Below are 17,352 nucleotides of genomic sequence, written 5' to 3' on the forward strand. Positions count from 1 at the left end.
CGCCGAGGCTGCGGTGGCCGGGAGTGGCCACTGCACTCCAGTCTGGGCGACAGAGTGAGACTCCAACTCGAAAAAAAAAAAAAAAAAAAAAAAAAAAGAAACCAGAGCTATTTATTTGCATTTAAAGCAATGTTTATTATTTGTACTGATTCTTATCCCTCTGTGTCAATAAATCCAGGATAGTGTCTGTGTGGTTCAAAAAAAAAGAACATTATTGGAACAATTGGTTTAACTGTAAAATGGACCACAAGTTCAAGTACCATATCAATATTAAATTTTATGATTTTGATAATTACATTGTAGTTAAGGAAGATAAAAACCCTGTTCTTAGGAAATATACTTAAATATTACGGGCAAATGAGCATGACAAAATGCAATTTACTCTCAAATGGCTCAGAAAAATATTATGAGTGTATCTATTATAGAGAGAGTAAAGCAAATATGGATCTGGGTGAAGAGTATACAGTAATTCTTTTATACTGTTTTTTCAACTTTTCTGTACATTCAAAATTATTACAGAATAGAAAGTTAATCACATGAATCTGAGTCAAAGAATAGGCCACTTCTTTTATACTATAATGTGCCGAAATCATCAACTAAAAGGTAAAATAGCTATAAAACAATATTTAAACAAAAAGAAAAAAGCAAACAAGTTCATTAAAACTCTGCTCAAAGTTGTTCACACCTGCAATTGGAGTACTTTGGAAGGCCAAGACCAGAGGATCACTTGAGCCTAGGAATTTGAGATCAGCCTGGACAACACAGTGAGACCTCATCTCTACAAAAAATAAAAAAATTAACTAGGCATGGTGGCACATGCCTAGCGTCCCAGTAACTTGGGAGGCTGAGGTGAGAGAGTCGCCTGAGCCTAAGAGGTCAAGGCTACAGCCAGCCATGATTGCATCACTGCACTCCAGTCTGGGTGACAGAGCAAGACCCTGTCTCTAAAAATAAATAAAATAATGGCCAGGTGTAGTGGCTCATGCATGTCATCCCAGCACTTTAGGAAGCTGAGGCAGAAGGATTACTTGAGGCCAAGAATTCAAGGCCAGCCTGGGCAATAAATGTGAGACCCTTGTCTCTACGAAGAAAAAAAAAAGAAGACTAGCCAGGCATGGTGGCTCACGCCTGTAACCCTAGCACCTTATGAGTGATTGAGGCAGAAGGATCACTTGAGCCCAGGAGTTTAAGACTAGCCTGGGTAACACAGTGAGACCTCATCTCTATAAAAAATTTTTAGGCTGGGCTCGGTGGCTCAGCCTGTAATCCCGCGCCTTTGGGAGGCTGAGGTGAGTGGATTGCCTGATCCCGCGGGTTCGAGACCCGCCTGAGCAGCGAGACCTCATCTCTACAATAAATCAAAAAATTAGCCGGGCATGGTAGCGCATGCCTGTAATTCCGGCTACTTGGAAGGCTGAGGCGGAAGAATCACTGGAGCCCAGCAGGTAGAGGCTGCGGTGGCCGGGAGCGTCCACTGCACTCCAGTCTGGGCAACAGAGTGAGACTCCAACTCAAAAAAAAAAAAAAAAAAAATTTTAGGCTGGGCATGGTGGCTCACACCTATAATTCCAGTACTTTGGGAAGCTGAGGCGAGAGGACTGCCCGAGCCTAAGGGTTTAAGACCAACCTGGGCAACATGATGAGACCTTGTCTCTATAATAAATCAAAAAATTAGCTGGGCATGGTGGCACGTGCATATAGTTCCATCTTCTTGGAAGGCTGAGGCAGAAGGACTGCCTGAACCCAGCAGGTCGCGGCTGCAATGGCCATGAGTGTGCCACTGCACTCCAGCCTGGGTGACAGAGTAAGACTCTGACTCAAGAAAAAAAACAAAAAAAGAAAAAAGAAACCAGCCTGGGCAATAGAGAGACCTTGTCTCTACAAAAAAGTTAAAATTAAAAAATAATTATTCAGGGATGGTAGCATGTGCCTGTAGTCCCAGCCACTTGGGAGGCTGAGGCAGAAGAACTGTCTGAGCCTAGTAGTTTGAGGCTATGGTGAGCGATGATCTTGCCACTGCACTGTAGCCTAGGTGACAGAGTGAGACCCCAACTCAAAAAAAGAAGGAAGGAAAAACTCATCAGATAACAGAGGATAACAAAATGAACAAAAGTTCCTTCTTTGAAGAGTCTGTGCTAATTAGAAGGTTCTATGGTGTGGAATAAATATCTAGCTTTTGAGAAGAAGCCATTAGCTCATACTCAACCAGAGAGTCCTGACCAGTGAGTACTTACTTCACCAGGTTTTGTTGAAGGGCATAGCCATTTTTCCAACAACATGTCCCAGATTTTTTCCAAATCAATTTCATTGATTTCAGCTATTTCTTTAGCTGCTGCATGAATATCTAAGACATTCAAGATAAAGAGTTAACAAAAAGAAAAACTCAAGTTTTCAATATAAGATATCTGGGAATCAAAACGATAGATCTTTTTTTTTTTTTTTAAGCGGGATTTATTGAGAGGACAGAAAAGCTCCCACGGTGGGAGGAGACCTGAGGGGGTTGCCAGATAGTTCTTCTTAAGTAAAACAAAAAAACAAGAGTTTTATCCTCACCAGGATAATCTTTGCCAGATGAATTCTGAGTTCTTTGATTGATGCTAGGATGTTCGTACAGAGTGACAATGAGATGCGCTGGCTTTCCAATCACTCTTAAATACTCCTCAGTGTTTAACTTGTGGGCTATGAGCACAGCTTCTGTGCCTGATCGCCGATACTGTATATGAAGCTTCTTCAACAAAGCCTCAGCTTTTCCACGCTTTTCATCCTTTTAAAATATTCCAAGCAAAAAGACAATCTTATTCTATAAATCTCGCTGAGGCTAAGAATCCATCTTTTTGTTTTTTTGGCGTCTCACTCTGTCACCCAGGCTAGAGTATAGTGGCACACTCGTGGCCACCCCAGGGTCGACCTGCTGGGCTCCGGTGATCCTTCCACCTCAGCCTTCCAAGTAGCTGGAACTACAGGCACGTACAACCCGTCTGGCTAATTTTCGATTTATTGTAGAGACGAGGTCTCGCCAAGTTTCCTGGGCTGATATCGAACCGGCGGGCTCAGGCAATCCACTCAACTCAGTCTCCCAAAGTGCGGAATTACAACCTTAGCTACCAAGCCCAGCCAAGAATCCATCTTTATCAATCACAGCCTCCCTTCCTTAGTTATACCCTTAGGTATCTACCAAAGTCTTGGCTGTCTTTCTCCATTTTAGGCCCTGGAGAAGGTACGCTGAGCAAGTAGAATTTTTTTTTTGAGTTGGAGTCTGACTCTGTCACTCGGACTGGAGTGTCTCGACCTGCTGGGCTCTGGCGATCCTTCTACTTCAGCCTTCCAAGTAGCCAGAACTACAGGCACACGCTACCACGCCCGGCTAATTTTTTGATTTATTGTAGAGATGAGCTCTCGCCAAGTTGCCCAGGCAGGTCTCGAACCCATGGGCTCAGGCAATCCACTCACCTCAGCCTCCCAAAGCACTGGGATTACAGGCTGAGCCACTGAGCCTGGCGAGCAAGTACAATTTAATTAAGAAGAAAGAGGAGTCTTAAATCTGAAGTTCAGACATACCTGTGATGGCATATTCTGTAGCCACCTCTCAGCTAAAGAAAGGCAGAATTTCAAAGCAGACATCTTGAAGGAACCTAAAAAAAAAATACAGAAAAGATCTACAGGCAAATTTTAATCCTTTCAAGAAAATGTATTTGTCAGATTAGCAAGTTTTATAGTTTATAAAAATGTATATTCATAGTAGAAAACAATTTAAACAGGACAGAAGGATACAATTTAGAAAATAAAAGTCACAGAGGTCCTCGTCAGCCTCCATTCCTATTTTGTAGATTTTTATATTCTTCCCAGAAGTGTTTTGTGCGTATGTGTGCGTGCATGTGCATTTTAACCCTAATGGGATAAATCATACATGCTCTAGCATAATTTGCTGTCCTTACTTTATATCTTAGATATCTTTCCAAATCAGCTACCATAGTATTCTATTTTAGGAACATGTTCTATTTTTTTAAGCTAGTTCCTGACTGATATGTGCTTTTTAAAGAATTGTTACTTTCAATTTCTGTTACAACCAAAAATGTGGCAGGAAATGCCTGTGTTTGTGTACTTGTTTGGTTACACTAGTTTATCTAAGGATTCATCTTTGAAAGTGCGATTAGTTAGATATTAGGAAGTACATATCACTTCCTATTCCTGTCAAAGGCCATACCCTGAGGAGGACACAAGGAGGCGCTGGAGGGTGCCAGGGTGCCTGGATTCCTCACCTGACCAGACAGTAGGGAGTCCTGCTAACTTCACTTGAACTTGTTAGCATTTGGTAATGCCACAAGTGAAGAGAACCAGGCACACATATTTTAAAAGTGCCATACTGCTATTCCTTAAAGATACAAAAGCAGTACCTTTTTTTACTGCAAGTTTAAAGAAAGAATCCTTACCTTCAGGGATATCCTGGGCAAGACTGATGGCAATAGCTACAGCCCACTCTGGGTTGACTATAGATAATAAGTAGGATTCAATGGTCTGTGTGAGCTTAGTGATTTCCTTGCTCATCAGTGTTGAGGATTTAGCTTGTGTTAATTTCAGGAGCTTTGGCTTCAGTTTTTTTTCAAAAACTTGTTTGGCTGTAGACACGTACAGAGTGTCCAGGGAGAACTTTAAAGAAAAATAAAGTTAAGGCTGATTTATGTGTTCACCTTTAAGGTTTTATCACGAAAGCAGCATAAAAAATATTATACACAGGATCAGAATTAATTACAGGACCCACAAATGTCTTACAAAGTTTTAACCCATTACCTTCATTAATTTAGATATTAAGAGCAGTGTTGGGAAGGACTCTTCACTGAGCTCTGCAGCTAGAAAGGAAACAAAGAGAATATGATTTGCCACAAGTGAAGTTTTTGGCTATTCAGTAAAATTCATAAGAAGTTAATGAACATACAGAGAATCCTCCAGAAGTTCTGTGCTGTGCCAAAGAATATTAGGTGAAAAGGCAGTCTAGTTTGAGCAGTCGATGGCAAAGTTATGACATGTTCCAACATATACTGGTATTCTAGGTCCATTGGAGGAGAAATTCTTCTGTATGAATTCAAATGTTTCAGAATACCCAGTGCCTATATTAAAATAAACAACAAATTCCTGTAAGAATAAGCCAATCCTAAACTGTTTTAAAATCGTGTAACTCTATATCATCAAAAGTTGCTATTCCTGAGATAAGTCTTGTTTTTATAAAGACGATCACCACCTTTTTTGGCTTCCCTTTAATTTTACTCTTCTAAACCATAATTTATATAATCATTAAAGAAATCACACTAGGAGAAACAAATAATAGGATGTTTTGTAAATCACAGTTTGCAATTTTCTACCTAATTAATAAAGTACTTGATTTTGTAGTGGCTCACGCCTGTAATCCCAGCATTGTGGGAGGCGAAAGCAAGAGGATTGCCTGAGCCCACGGGTTCAAGACCAGCCTGGACAACTTGGTGAGAACTCATCTCTACAATAAATAGGTGGCTATGAACATGCCGCTGCACTCCAGCCTGAGTGACAGACTAAGACTCCAACTCAAAACAAAAAAAACCCACAAACTTCATTTGATTTTAAATAATAGAGGCTGTAGACCTCTATACTAGGATACTTCTCATATTTATATTTTATATCTGGGGGTTTATACAACCTTTGGAATCAACCTATTTTCTTTCAATTACTAAAATCTAATTAAAAAATATAAAAGCCGGCCGGGCTCGGTGGCTCAGCCTGTAATTCCAGCACTGTGGGAGGCCGAGGTGAGTGGATTGCCTGAGCCCGTGGGTTCGAGACCTGCCTGGGCAACTTGACAAGACCTCATCTCTACAATAAATCAAAAAATCAGCCGGGTGTGGTAGCGCGTGCCTGTAGTTCCAGCTACTTGGAAGGCTGAGGTGGAAGGATTGCTGGAGCCCAGCAGGTCGAGGCTGCGGTGGCCGGGAGCGGCCATTGCACTCCAGTCTGGGTGACAGAGTGAGACTCCAACTCAAAAAAAAAAAAAAAAATTTTTTTATATATATATATATAAAAGCTACAATGACCAAAATTCAGAAATGATTAAGAAGCTAATGGAAGTACTAAGACACAGTTGAGTGAGTCCTCAACCTATCCATTAAAAAGAAGCTGAATAAGCCGGGCTCAGAGGCTCAGCCTATAATCCCGCGCCTTTGGGAGGCTGAGGTGGGTGGATTGCCTGAGCCTGCGGGTTCAAGACCCACCTGGGCAACTTGGTGAGACCTCATCTCTACAGTAAATCAAAAAATCAGTCAGGCGTGGTAAAGCACGCCTGTAATTCCGGCTACTTGGAAGGTTGAGAGGGAAGGATCACCGGAGCCCAGGAGGTCAAGGCTGCGGTGGCCAGGAGCAGCTACTGCACTCCAGTCTGGGCAACAGTGTGAGATTCCAACTCAAAAAAAAAAAGCTGAATGTACTTCTGAGCCCCAAGTCCTTTTCTTCTTACTAGATGGCAGATAATGCTGCCTTAGTTCTTCACAATTAGTCCTATAGTGTCTTTATAATCTTGGACAGCAGGTGAGGCTATTTAAATCACCTCAATATAGCACAAATAGGATGAAAACAAGTGATAAAATAGGACTTACATAAAGATATTTTTACTTTTGTATTTCTTTTTATGAAAAAGATCTAGAATAAAGTGCAGGATATAAAGGGAGCTCAAAGGATAATCTAGAAAGATGCTGGATAACTATAATATGATTTTAACCAAACAAAAGTATAATACTTATTATACCTGGTTAATATTAACATTGGTTATCTTTTCATCAGCTCGTTCTATAACTTTCAGGACAACTTCGATCATTTCATAGTCATAGGGATCCAACTGTATAAAAACAAAAATATATCAAAACTTGAAAGGATATCCCCATGCTGATAGTTTTACTCAATTATGTTCATCAGTACAGATCACAAATACAAAATCACAAGTGCACTACAATGTTAAAGTAAATTAACTTTTTAAAAAATGAACTAGAATTTTCTCATCTCTAAAATTACCTCTACTAAGATAAACATACATGCCTAAAAGATGCTCTTAAGGTATTAAAAATATAGAAAAAGAATCATATGACCAAAATTTCCTGGTTTTATAAGATTTTAAAATTAAAGTTTTGTTTCTTTCATTTATGATGAGAAAATCAGAACAGGAAGAAATGGGCTTTTCTTGGAAAGAACATAACTAAAATTGTGGATCTCCAAGCAAAGGTTTCTCAAAGGATTCTGTTTTAGCTCTAACTATATAACATAAAACAAGAATTAATTGGGTGGCATCTATACATACATATAAAAAGGGAGTATTCTCTTTGCATCTTGTTTCTGCCCACCCTACTTTTTTTTTTTTTTAAAGTCAACAAAAGTCATATGAGAAGCAACATGAAACAAAGTGGGAAGATGATTTATTCTATCTAGAAAATTTGAACAAGTCTGTACAAATTTTAGTTGAATTACAGGCAAAATATAAAACTGAAGAATTTCTGGCAATCTTATTTCTCCTGCCATCCACCTTCATTCTCCCATAAAGCTCCTTCTTGTCCTAAAAATCCCAATTCTCAAATCTAAAAAAAAAAAATCAGACAATAGCTGGATGCAGTGGCATGCACCTGTAGTCCCAGCTACTCAGGAGGCTGCGGTAAGAGGATCACTTGAGCCCAGGAGTTTAAGGCCAGCCTGGGCAACATAGTGAGACTCCATCTCTTAAAAAAAAATTGGCTGGGTGCGGTGGCTCACGCCTGTAATCCCAGCACTTTGGGAGGCTGAGGTGAGAGGATTGCCTGAGCCCACAGGTATGAGACCAGCCTGGGCAGCTTGGTGAAACCTCATCTCCGAAAAAAAAATAAAATAAAATAAACAAGAGTATGAAAAAAGTATGAAGATATTCATTGTAGTAATTTATAATAATAAAATGTATATGCCTATAGTCCCAGCTACTCAGGAGGCTGAGGCAGAAGGACTGACTGAGCCCATGAGGCTGAGACTGCAGCGAGCCGTGACCATGACTGCACTCTAGCCTAGGTGACAGAGTTAGACCCTGACTCAAAAATAAATAAATACAATTTTTAAAAAATTTAAATGTTCATTCACAAAAAGGTGGTTAAAAGCAGTATGTTTGCTGGACACAATGGCTCATGCCTGAAATCCCAGCACTTAGGGAAGCCAAGCCAAGAGGACTACCTGAGCCCAGGAATTTGAGACCAGCTTGGGCAACAAGGTGAGACCTTGTACTACAATAAATACAATTAGCTCGGTGTTGTGGTGCAGGCCTGTAGTCCCAGATACTTGGAAGGCTAAGGTAGAAGGACTTCTTGAGCCCAGCAAGTGGAGGCTGCGGCACTCATGACTATGCCACTGCACTGCAGCCTGGGCAACAAAGTGAGAATCTGACTTAAACAACAGTAACAAAAACAGTATGCTTTATCTACATAGCTGAATAATAAATATGCATTGGCCAGAAATGATATTTCCTACATGAGGGCCTAAAAAGAAATTGTTTTCAAATGAGTTATATGTCTAGGCACTAACATGTAATAACAATATGCTAATTAAAAAATCAAGGAAACAGAATAGTATGCTTTGTATAGGATAGTCACCACACAAAATTATTAACATTATCATCTCTAGGGAGTGAGTGGGGTCATAGGGAAATTTTCTTTTTTGATTTATACATTTCTTTCTAGCTTGATCCTTTTTCAAAAACTGTGTGCTGTTTTAAAAATTCTGGAGAAATAAGCTGGGTTTGGTGGCTCAGCCTGTAATCCCAGCACTTTGGGAGGCCTAAGTGAGTGGATTACTTGAGCCTGCGGGTTCGAGACCTGCCCAGGCAACTTGGTGAGCCCTCGTCTCTACAATACATAATAAATTAGCTGGGTGTGGTAGTGTGCACTTGCAGTTCCGGCTACTTGGAAGGCTGAAGTGGAAGGATCACCAGAGCCCAACAGGTCGAGGCTGTGGTGGCCGGGAGCGGCCACTGCACTCCAGTCTGGGAGACAAAGTGAGACTCCAACACACACACACAAAAAAAAAAAAATCTGAAGAAATAATCTATGTCTGTTTTGAAAAAAAGACAGGAAAACTGTTGTATTAAGCTGTATTATAAAAACAAATCTATAATTATTTCAAAAATACAAATTTATAAAAATATAGAACTTATGCATTCAATTTGTTACTATCTGTGTGTAATTAATTAATGGTGGGAGGGATGTTTGAAAGGACCTGATACATTCATTTTACCGTTATTCTACCTTATGTAGTATTCCACTTAGACTGATGACCAGATCTTTTGTGCTCGTCAGTAAAGGAACCATTTCGAGGGCTTTGTCCAGGAGTTTGGAATGCTGCTGCTTTGTAGACTCCATGCTTACATCTCCCTGGCTTTGGCTGGCATTAGTGTTATGGAACAGTGTTTCAATGAATAGCTGAAGCGCTGCATCACAGTCCAACTGAAATGTGCTAAAGAAAGTATTCAATTACAAGCAGATCTCCCTAAATAAATGCATTTCAATGCAAAGTTAAGTATATGCTCCCATCAATTAAACAACTTTCCCACTGTCCAGTCCCATAATCTGAATAAACTACCTATCAGCAAAGCTAATTACTGCCTTTTAAAAATCAGATATTGGCCAGGCTTGGTGGCTCAGCCTGCAATCCCGGCACTTTGGGAGGCCGAAGCAAGGAGACTGTCTGAGCCTGCGGGTTTGAGACCAGCCTGGGCAACTTGGTGAGACCTCGTCTCTATAATAAATCAAAAACTAGTCGGACATGGTAGCACGTGCCTGTAGTTCCGGCTACTTGGAAGGCTGAGGTGGAAAGATCGCCGGAGCCCAGCAGGTCGACGCTGGGGTGGCTGTGAGTGTGCCACTGCACTCCAGCCTGGGTGATAGAGAAAGACTCTAACTCAAAAAAAAAATCAGATATTATTTTTGGTAGATGCTGGTACATAATATTGGAGAGAAATTTGTAATAAAATTAAAAATATTTGTGCCCTTTAATATAGCAATGCCACTTTTATAAATTTCAACAAATAGACAACAACACATATAGAGTACCCACTGCAGCAACTAAACAAACGTAACATTTAAAAATTGAAAACAGGCTAAGGTTCCATGGCTCAGCCTGTAATCCCAGCACTTTGAGAGGCCGAGGCAAGTAGATGCCTAAGCCTGCGGGTTCGAGACCTGCCTAGGCAACTTGGCAAGACCACGTCTCTACAATAAATTTTAAAAATATCAGTTGGGTGTGGTAGCGCACCTGTAGTTCCACTACTTGGAAGGCTGAGGCAGAAGGATAACCAGAGCCCAGCAGGGCGAGGCTGTGGTGGCCGGAAGCGTGCCAATGCACTCCAGTCTGGGCGACAGAGTGAAACTCAAACTCAAAAAAAATAAAATAAAAATTGAAAACAATTCAACCATCTATCAATAAGGGGCTGATTAAATAACTTATCTATAAACTGGGCTCGGTGGCTCAGCCTGTAATCCCATGCCTTTGGGAGGCTGAGGTGAGTGGATTGCCTGAGCCCGTGGGTTCGAGACCCACCTGAGCAGCGAGACCTCATCTCTACAATAAATCAAAAAATCAGCCGGGCATGGGAGCGCATGCCTGTAATTCCGGCTACTTGGAAGGCTGAGGCGGAAGGATCGCCGGAGCCCAGCAGGTCAAGGCTGTGGTGGCTGGGAGCGGCCACTGCACTCCAGTCTGGGCAACAGAGTGAGACTCCAACTCAAAATAAAAAAAAAACTTATCTATACAAAAGAATATCATAGAATTCAATAGATATGAGAAAGATCTATGTGTACTAATCTTGGAATACAAACTATTAACTGAATGACATGTTACAATGGTATGTACATTATAAAATTATAGTTTTAATAAATTTTATTAAACGCATGTTTGTATATGCATAGGGAAAAAAAAAAGACCAACATAGGCCAGACTTTTTAACTGTGATTATCCCTAAGCACTGGGATTCTGTGGGAGTTTGATTTTAATATGCTCTTGCTTGGAAGGCTGAGGTGGGAGGATTGCCTGAGCCCAGCAGGTCAAGGCTGCGGTGGTCGGGAGCGTGCCACTGCACTCCAGTCTGGGTGATAGAGTGAGACTCCAACGAAAAAAAAAAAAATGCTCTGGCTGAGTTAGGAATAATAATAAATACTTTAAAAGTAGAAATATCAAGAAAAGCTTTAAGTATCACCATTTTCAAGTCACTCTGATATTCTAAAGATCATCTAAATTTATTTAGATAGAGACTGCTTGAGGCAAAAGTGTCACTATCACAAAAAATACAAATTATCAATGCAACATAAATAGAATGATTGTGAAATGAACTTGACATTATAGCTATTTAAATTTCAGAAAAGGTACTGTATCATAAAATTACACAAAAGAATCTACCAGAAGTTCCAGTTAATAAAAAGTATAAGCATATATGCACCTCACTATGGATTTGTAACAGCCCAAAATGAAGAATGGTATAGTCTTGTTATGTCAAAGTACAGATTTAGTCAGTGTTACTTGGAGCTATGGGTAGCCAATAGTTCTTGATTTGCAGGTTCAGGAAGGTCACAGGCAGGGCTATTACTCTACTCCCAGTATCCACAGGGACAAAGAACTAGATGTCTTTCTGGTGTAAGAAGTGCATTAAAAGCAGCTTCATTATCAATAACTCAGATTTCACTAATCTTTTGCAAAGTTAATGGGGGTTATAGCACCCTTAGTATTTCAGAAGCAGTCACATATAATGTGACCTTAAGCAGGTCATGTAATATGGGTTTGATTCTCATATACCAACTGGCAATAATATGCCATGAGAATTTTTTCAGTTGAAGTCTCACTCTGTTGCCCAGGCTGGTGATCTTTCCGCCTTAGACTTCCAAGTAGCTGAAACTACAGATGCACGTCACCACACCCGGCTAATTTTGTGTGATTTATTGTAGAGACAATGTCTCACCAAGTTGCCCAGGCTGGTCACGAATCCCTAGGCTCAGGCAATCCTCTTGCTTTGGCCTCCCAAAGTGCTGGGATTACAGGCTGAGCTATTGTGCCCAGCCTTGTCTTGGTTTAAAAAAAAACTTTTTTCTTTTTGAGAAGGCAAGAGTTTATTAAAAGACAGAAAAGCTCCCAAGTGGGAGGGGACCCAAAAGAGGGCTGCCCGGTTTAAAAAATTTATAGATTTTTAAATATTAAATTAGGAATTCTCCCAAAATCATACTTCTTATTAATTTTAAGATTAATTTGTTCCCTAAGTTGATCTAATTTAGAAGTTTAATTACTCAGAACACTATTCCTCAACTTTTCTGATCATAGAAATCATCTGAAACTCCTATTAAAGATCAGAGACTCCTAGGTCTCAGTTCAAACTTGCTGAGTCAGACCTGCCAGGAAGGTATAGAAATCTGTTTTTAACCAAGTGCTAGGTGATGCTTTTCCAGGAGCAAAGTTTGGGAAATACTAAACAGTGAATTTAAAAGTTGATAATCAAGCCGGGCTCGGTGGCTCAGCCTGTAATCCCGCACCTCTGGGAGGCTGAGGTGAGTGGATTGCCTGAGCTCGCGGGTTCGAGACCCGCCTGGGCAACTTGGCGAGACCTCATCTCTACAATAAATAAAAAATGAGCCGGGTGTGGTAACGCGCACCTGTAATTCCAGCTACTTGGAAGGCTGAGGTGGAAGGATCGCCAGAGCCCAGCAGGTTGAGGCTGCGGTGGCCGGGAGCGGCAACTGCACTCCAGTCTGGGTGACAGAGTGAGACTCCAACTCAAAAAAATAAAAATAAAAAAAATAAAATAGAAGTTGATAATCCTAAGAGAATCTGGATTTACTATGTTTTGAGGTAAGCAAAAGAAAACATTAGAAGTCATCTTTATCACTGTGTTCTCGCAGTAAGGATTATCAGTTTGTTAGGCTAACAGCAAAAATACAATTTACAGTTTAAAGAATTACCTGCAATATTCCAGAATGAGGCTCTTGTCCATATCTATATTCTCCACAAGAGCTTTAATGAGGTCTTTCTTGGTAAGAGAATGCTGCCTGAAAACTGGTTGAAAAGAAATCTAGAAATAAAAGGAGCAACATTATGACTTGCCTTTTTACTATCCTTTTTTATGCAGAAACCTTTTTCTATAGCTCCTCAAATTTTTATTCTTCTCATGCTACCCAACCCAACCACTATTCTGAGATTTGAGATGTATGTGGGACCAAAACTTCTCTTGGCCTTTTTATTAGTAAATTTTGGTTGTTGGTGTCAGTAGAACGTCAGTTCCATTACTGCACAGAAATCAGGCTTCAAAACATACACCATTTCTGTAGTTATTACCTTCCTGACAAGTCATTTGCAAATAATGTAAGATGTTTTACATTTTTGGTAATGACAAAGGGTTTTGTTTGTCTCTTCTTTTGCTAAGTCAAAAATAAGGGCCACTTATTTCCCCTTAATAAGAGTTTTTAAAGCATAGTATAGCTGTATATACATTTTAATATCATTTTTAACCAAATGGCAGCAGCAGAAAACAAAGTTATGAGGCTGAAGACTAGGCCTGAAACAGATAAATGTCAATTGATACTAGATATTAATAAATACTAACAAATGAGAAAGCTGAGCAAGTGAAAATGTCAGGTCCCTTTAATTTCTTTAGAAATACAGAAAAAGGAAATGAAGCAAAAAAGGCCCCGATTTCTGTGAAAGCACCAATGTGTATACTTACTATAACTCAAGTGTATGAGTAAGCACCTATCCATTCTCCTCCCAAAGGAAAGGACGAGATCTTTGTTTTAAATTTTCCAACTGGGTAGTTATGAGAATGTATGATAGTTGTACAATGAATACTCACGCCAAATTTACCAAGACGAATACCCCACTGGGCATCAGTACTGAGTTCATCAAATTTAAGCCTCATTTCTATTTCCTGATAGAGACTGGCCAGCTGAGAGCCCACCAGAGATATTGCCTAAAAAATTAACATAGGGTTAAAGTTCAATCATAAATATAAGTTTTTCTAACACCTTTTGGATGAAACCCAACATGAAAAATTATAATCTTTCTTTATGATAAGTGTAGAATGCTACATATTGCTTTATACAGTCATTATTACTTCTCTTTTTATTTTTTTGAGTCAGAGTCTCACTCTGTTGCTCAGACTGGAGTGCAGTCGCGTACTCACAAGCACTGCAGCCTTGACCTGCTGGGCTCAGGCGATCCTTCTGCCTTAGCCTTCCAGGTAGCTGGAATTACAGGTGTGCACCACCATGCCCAGCTAGTTTTTTGACTTATTGTAGAGACAAGGTCTCTCTAAGTAGCACAACCTGGTCTCCAACCCGAGCTCAGGCAATCCTCTAGCCTCTGCCTCCCAAAGTGCTGGGATTACAGGTGTGAGCCACCATGCCTGGCTTCTTCTTTTTTTCTTTTTTTTTTGAGTTGGAGTCTCACTCTGTCACCCAGACTGGAGTGCAGTGGCCGCTCCCGACCACCACAGCCTCGACCTGCTGGGCTCTGGCGAGCCTTTCGCCTCAGCCTTCCAAGTAGCTGGAAATACAGGCGTGCGCTACCACGCCTAGCTAATTTTTTGATTTATTGTAGGGATGAGGTCTCGCTGCCCAGGCGGGTCTCGAACCCGCGAGCTCAGGCAATCCACTCACCTCAGCCTCCCAAAGGCACGGGATTACAGGCTGAGCCACCGAGCCCGGCTTCTTCTTTTTTTCTTAACACCAAGTTTACTTTATTAGAAATGTGCCAGGCCCCGGAGACAATGACCAAATGAGGTCAGATGGACCAAGACATTACCTCTTACACAATATTTTGTTAATTCAGTTTTTTGTATGATGTCATGCATTTAGTCCGCCTTTCCTTTGTTTAAAAAAAGGCCAAACTTTAGTTATATTGCAAGCAAAATTCTCACAATTGGCAAATTTTAAAACAAACAATATCAAAGAGAAGTTTTCTATCTGCTAAACTTGTCCTAAAAAAAGAACCGACTCAGAGTCTAGGGTTTTAAGTCCACTAGAATAAGTATGAAATGTGAGGTTCTAAGGCTGCATACAGATTTTAAGAAATAAAAAAAGTGTAATTCTTTGGGTTGAGCAATGCTCATGACTTGCATATACATTCACCAGTATGTCATAAAAAAGCTGGTAGAAATCATGTGAATTAGCTCAACATTTCTTCCACACAATCTTTATGATTTGGTGGCAAAGCCAACTTCACTTCTCCCCCAGATACTTAATATTTCAAGAACTGAAGGGGCGCTTCCTTGAGGCATACCCAAATTTTGTCGTAATTCTGCCATGCTTTATCTATGAGCTTCCAGAGATTTTCAAACACATCTTTTTGGGGTAAGAGAGTACAGTAACCTAATGCCAGGTCAAGATCCACCAGACGACAATTAAATACCTACGGGAAGAAAGTATCAAAAAAAAGAAAAGAAATTATTCACAATCCAAACAGAATTAAGTATCCCAAGGCTTACTTATCACCAAATTGAATTATAGATACTATGAAAGAACAAGTGTTTCACTAAAGTTATTTATAGTAACATAGTTCCAATGTGTTTGCTTAGGCATAATGTCCTGTATTAAAATCAGAAAATGTAAGAAAAGAGGTCCAAGCGGGGGAGGTGTATGTGCCATACCAATAACCCCAGCACTTCAGGAGTCTAAAGTAGGAGGATCACTTAAGCCCAGGAGTTCAAGATCAGCCTGGGCAACATAGTGAGACCCTGTTTCTGTAAAAAATTTTAAAAATTAGCCAGGTGTGGTGATGTTTGTAGTCCCAGCTACTTGGGAGCCTGAGAAGGGAGGACTGCCTGAGTCCAGGAGGTCAAGGCTGCAGTGAGCTGTGACTGTACCACTGTAGTCCAGCCTGGGTGACAGACTGAAACTCTGTCTGGAGAGAAAGAAAAAGAGGGAAAGAGGGAGGGAGGAAGAGAAGGAAGGAGGGAGGGTGGGAGGGAAGAAGAAATGTAAGGAAAGCACTCTGACAAGTTCTGTAGAGCACAGAACTCTTCTAAGATGAAACAAAGGCCAGTGCAGTAGCTCATGCCTGTAATCTCAGTCCTTTGGGAGGCAGAGGCGAGAGGACTGCCTGAGCCTAGGGGTTCGAGACCAGCCTGGGCAACTTGGCAAGACCTCATCTCTACAATAATTCAAAAAAATCAGCTGGACATAGTAGCACATGTCTGTGGTTCTAGCTACTTGGAAAGCTGATGCAAAAGGATCGCCTGAGTCCAGCAGGTTGAGGGTGCAGTGGCCATGAGTATGTTACTGTACTCCAGCCTGGGTGACAGAGACTCTGACTCGGGAAAAAAAAAAGATGAAACAAACTTAGTGTGTTAAATGTTGAACAGAGGTTAGTATAGAGCACTTCGTGAGATACATTTCAGTCATTTGCTTTTTCTCACAAGTTGCTTCGCTGTTCATTATTTTCAGGGCCCATTCCCAAGAGTATATGTTATTTTTAAATAAAATACTTATTTTAATATTTAATTAACAAAGAACTCTTTCCTTCTCTCTTGCATGACTATTTCATCCCTTGTCTTTATGTCTCAAACATCCCCTCCCTTTCCTCATTCTTTTTTTTTTTGTTTTTGTTTTTGAGTTGGAGTCTCACTCTGTCGCCCAGCCTCGACCTGCTGGGCTCCGGCGATCCTTCTGCCTCAGCCTTCCAAGTAGCCGGAATTACGCATGCGCTACCACACCCGGCCGATTTTTTTGATTTATTGTAGAGATGAGATCTCGCTGCTCAGGCGGGTCTCGAACCCGCGGGCTCAGGCAATCCACTCACCACAGCCTCCCAAAGGCGCGGGATTACAGGCTGAGCCACCAAGCCCGGCCCTTTCTTCATTCTTAGCCGATGATCTCACCTTATACCTCATTGAGAAGTCAGAAGCAATTAGAATACAGCTATCCAATTCTCCCACCACCAAATCTACCAGTTTTGCATCTATTCACCAACTGTTGCTGCCCCCCTGAGGCCAACCCTCCACGTGTTCATAGAAGCTCATCACTTCTCGTCCACTTGAAGGCTTGCACCTACCAAAGTCCTCTCTGTCTCATTAATTTCTCCTCTCCAGTACCTCAATATTCCATCTCTCATCTTAAAAGAAAATCAGTGAACTCCTGCTCCTACCCTGTTTCTCTGCTCCCCTTTAAAGAAAATTACTGCAGAAGATTCTCTCCTGCCATGCTCTGCTTGCCCCATTCCAACCAGGCTCTTAACCCCACCACTACACCAACCATTTCTGCAAAGGTCATGAGTAACCTCCGTGGCCAAACTCAATGGCCAATTTCTTTTTTTTTTTTGAGTTGGAGTCTCACTCTGTCACCCAGACTGGAGTGCAGT

The 17,352-nt window shown here is 40.9% G+C and overlaps 1 protein-coding gene across 1 annotated transcript in view; it reads right to left on the reverse strand.

The window, feature by feature from the left end:
• Positions 1-17,352, reverse strand: part of KNTC1 (kinetochore associated 1) — a 102,679-nt gene that overhangs the window by 19,632 nt on the left and 65,695 nt on the right. The window contains exons 40-50 of the mRNA XM_008050409.2: positions 15,277-15,405; positions 13,850-13,966; positions 12,963-13,072; positions 9,270-9,477; positions 6,767-6,856; positions 4,934-5,105; positions 4,789-4,847; positions 4,431-4,647; positions 3,559-3,632; positions 2,554-2,764; positions 2,235-2,344 (exon numbers count right to left, since the gene is read on the reverse strand). Coding sequence (XP_008048600.1) covers positions 2,235-2,344; positions 2,554-2,764; positions 3,559-3,632; positions 4,431-4,647; positions 4,789-4,847; positions 4,934-5,105; positions 6,767-6,856; positions 9,270-9,477; positions 12,963-13,072; positions 13,850-13,966; positions 15,277-15,405 — 1,497 coding nt within the window. The remainder of the gene's footprint in view (positions 1-2,234; positions 2,345-2,553; positions 2,765-3,558; positions 3,633-4,430; positions 4,648-4,788; positions 4,848-4,933; positions 5,106-6,766; positions 6,857-9,269; positions 9,478-12,962; positions 13,073-13,849; positions 13,967-15,276; positions 15,406-17,352) is intronic.

The sequence above is a fragment of the Carlito syrichta genome, unplaced genomic scaffold, assembly GCF_000164805.1.
Source record: "Carlito syrichta isolate Samal-C Ts95f unplaced genomic scaffold, Tarsius_syrichta-2.0.1 Scaffold145297, whole genome shotgun sequence".
NCBI lineage: Eukaryota > Metazoa > Chordata > Mammalia > Primates > Tarsiidae > Carlito > Carlito syrichta.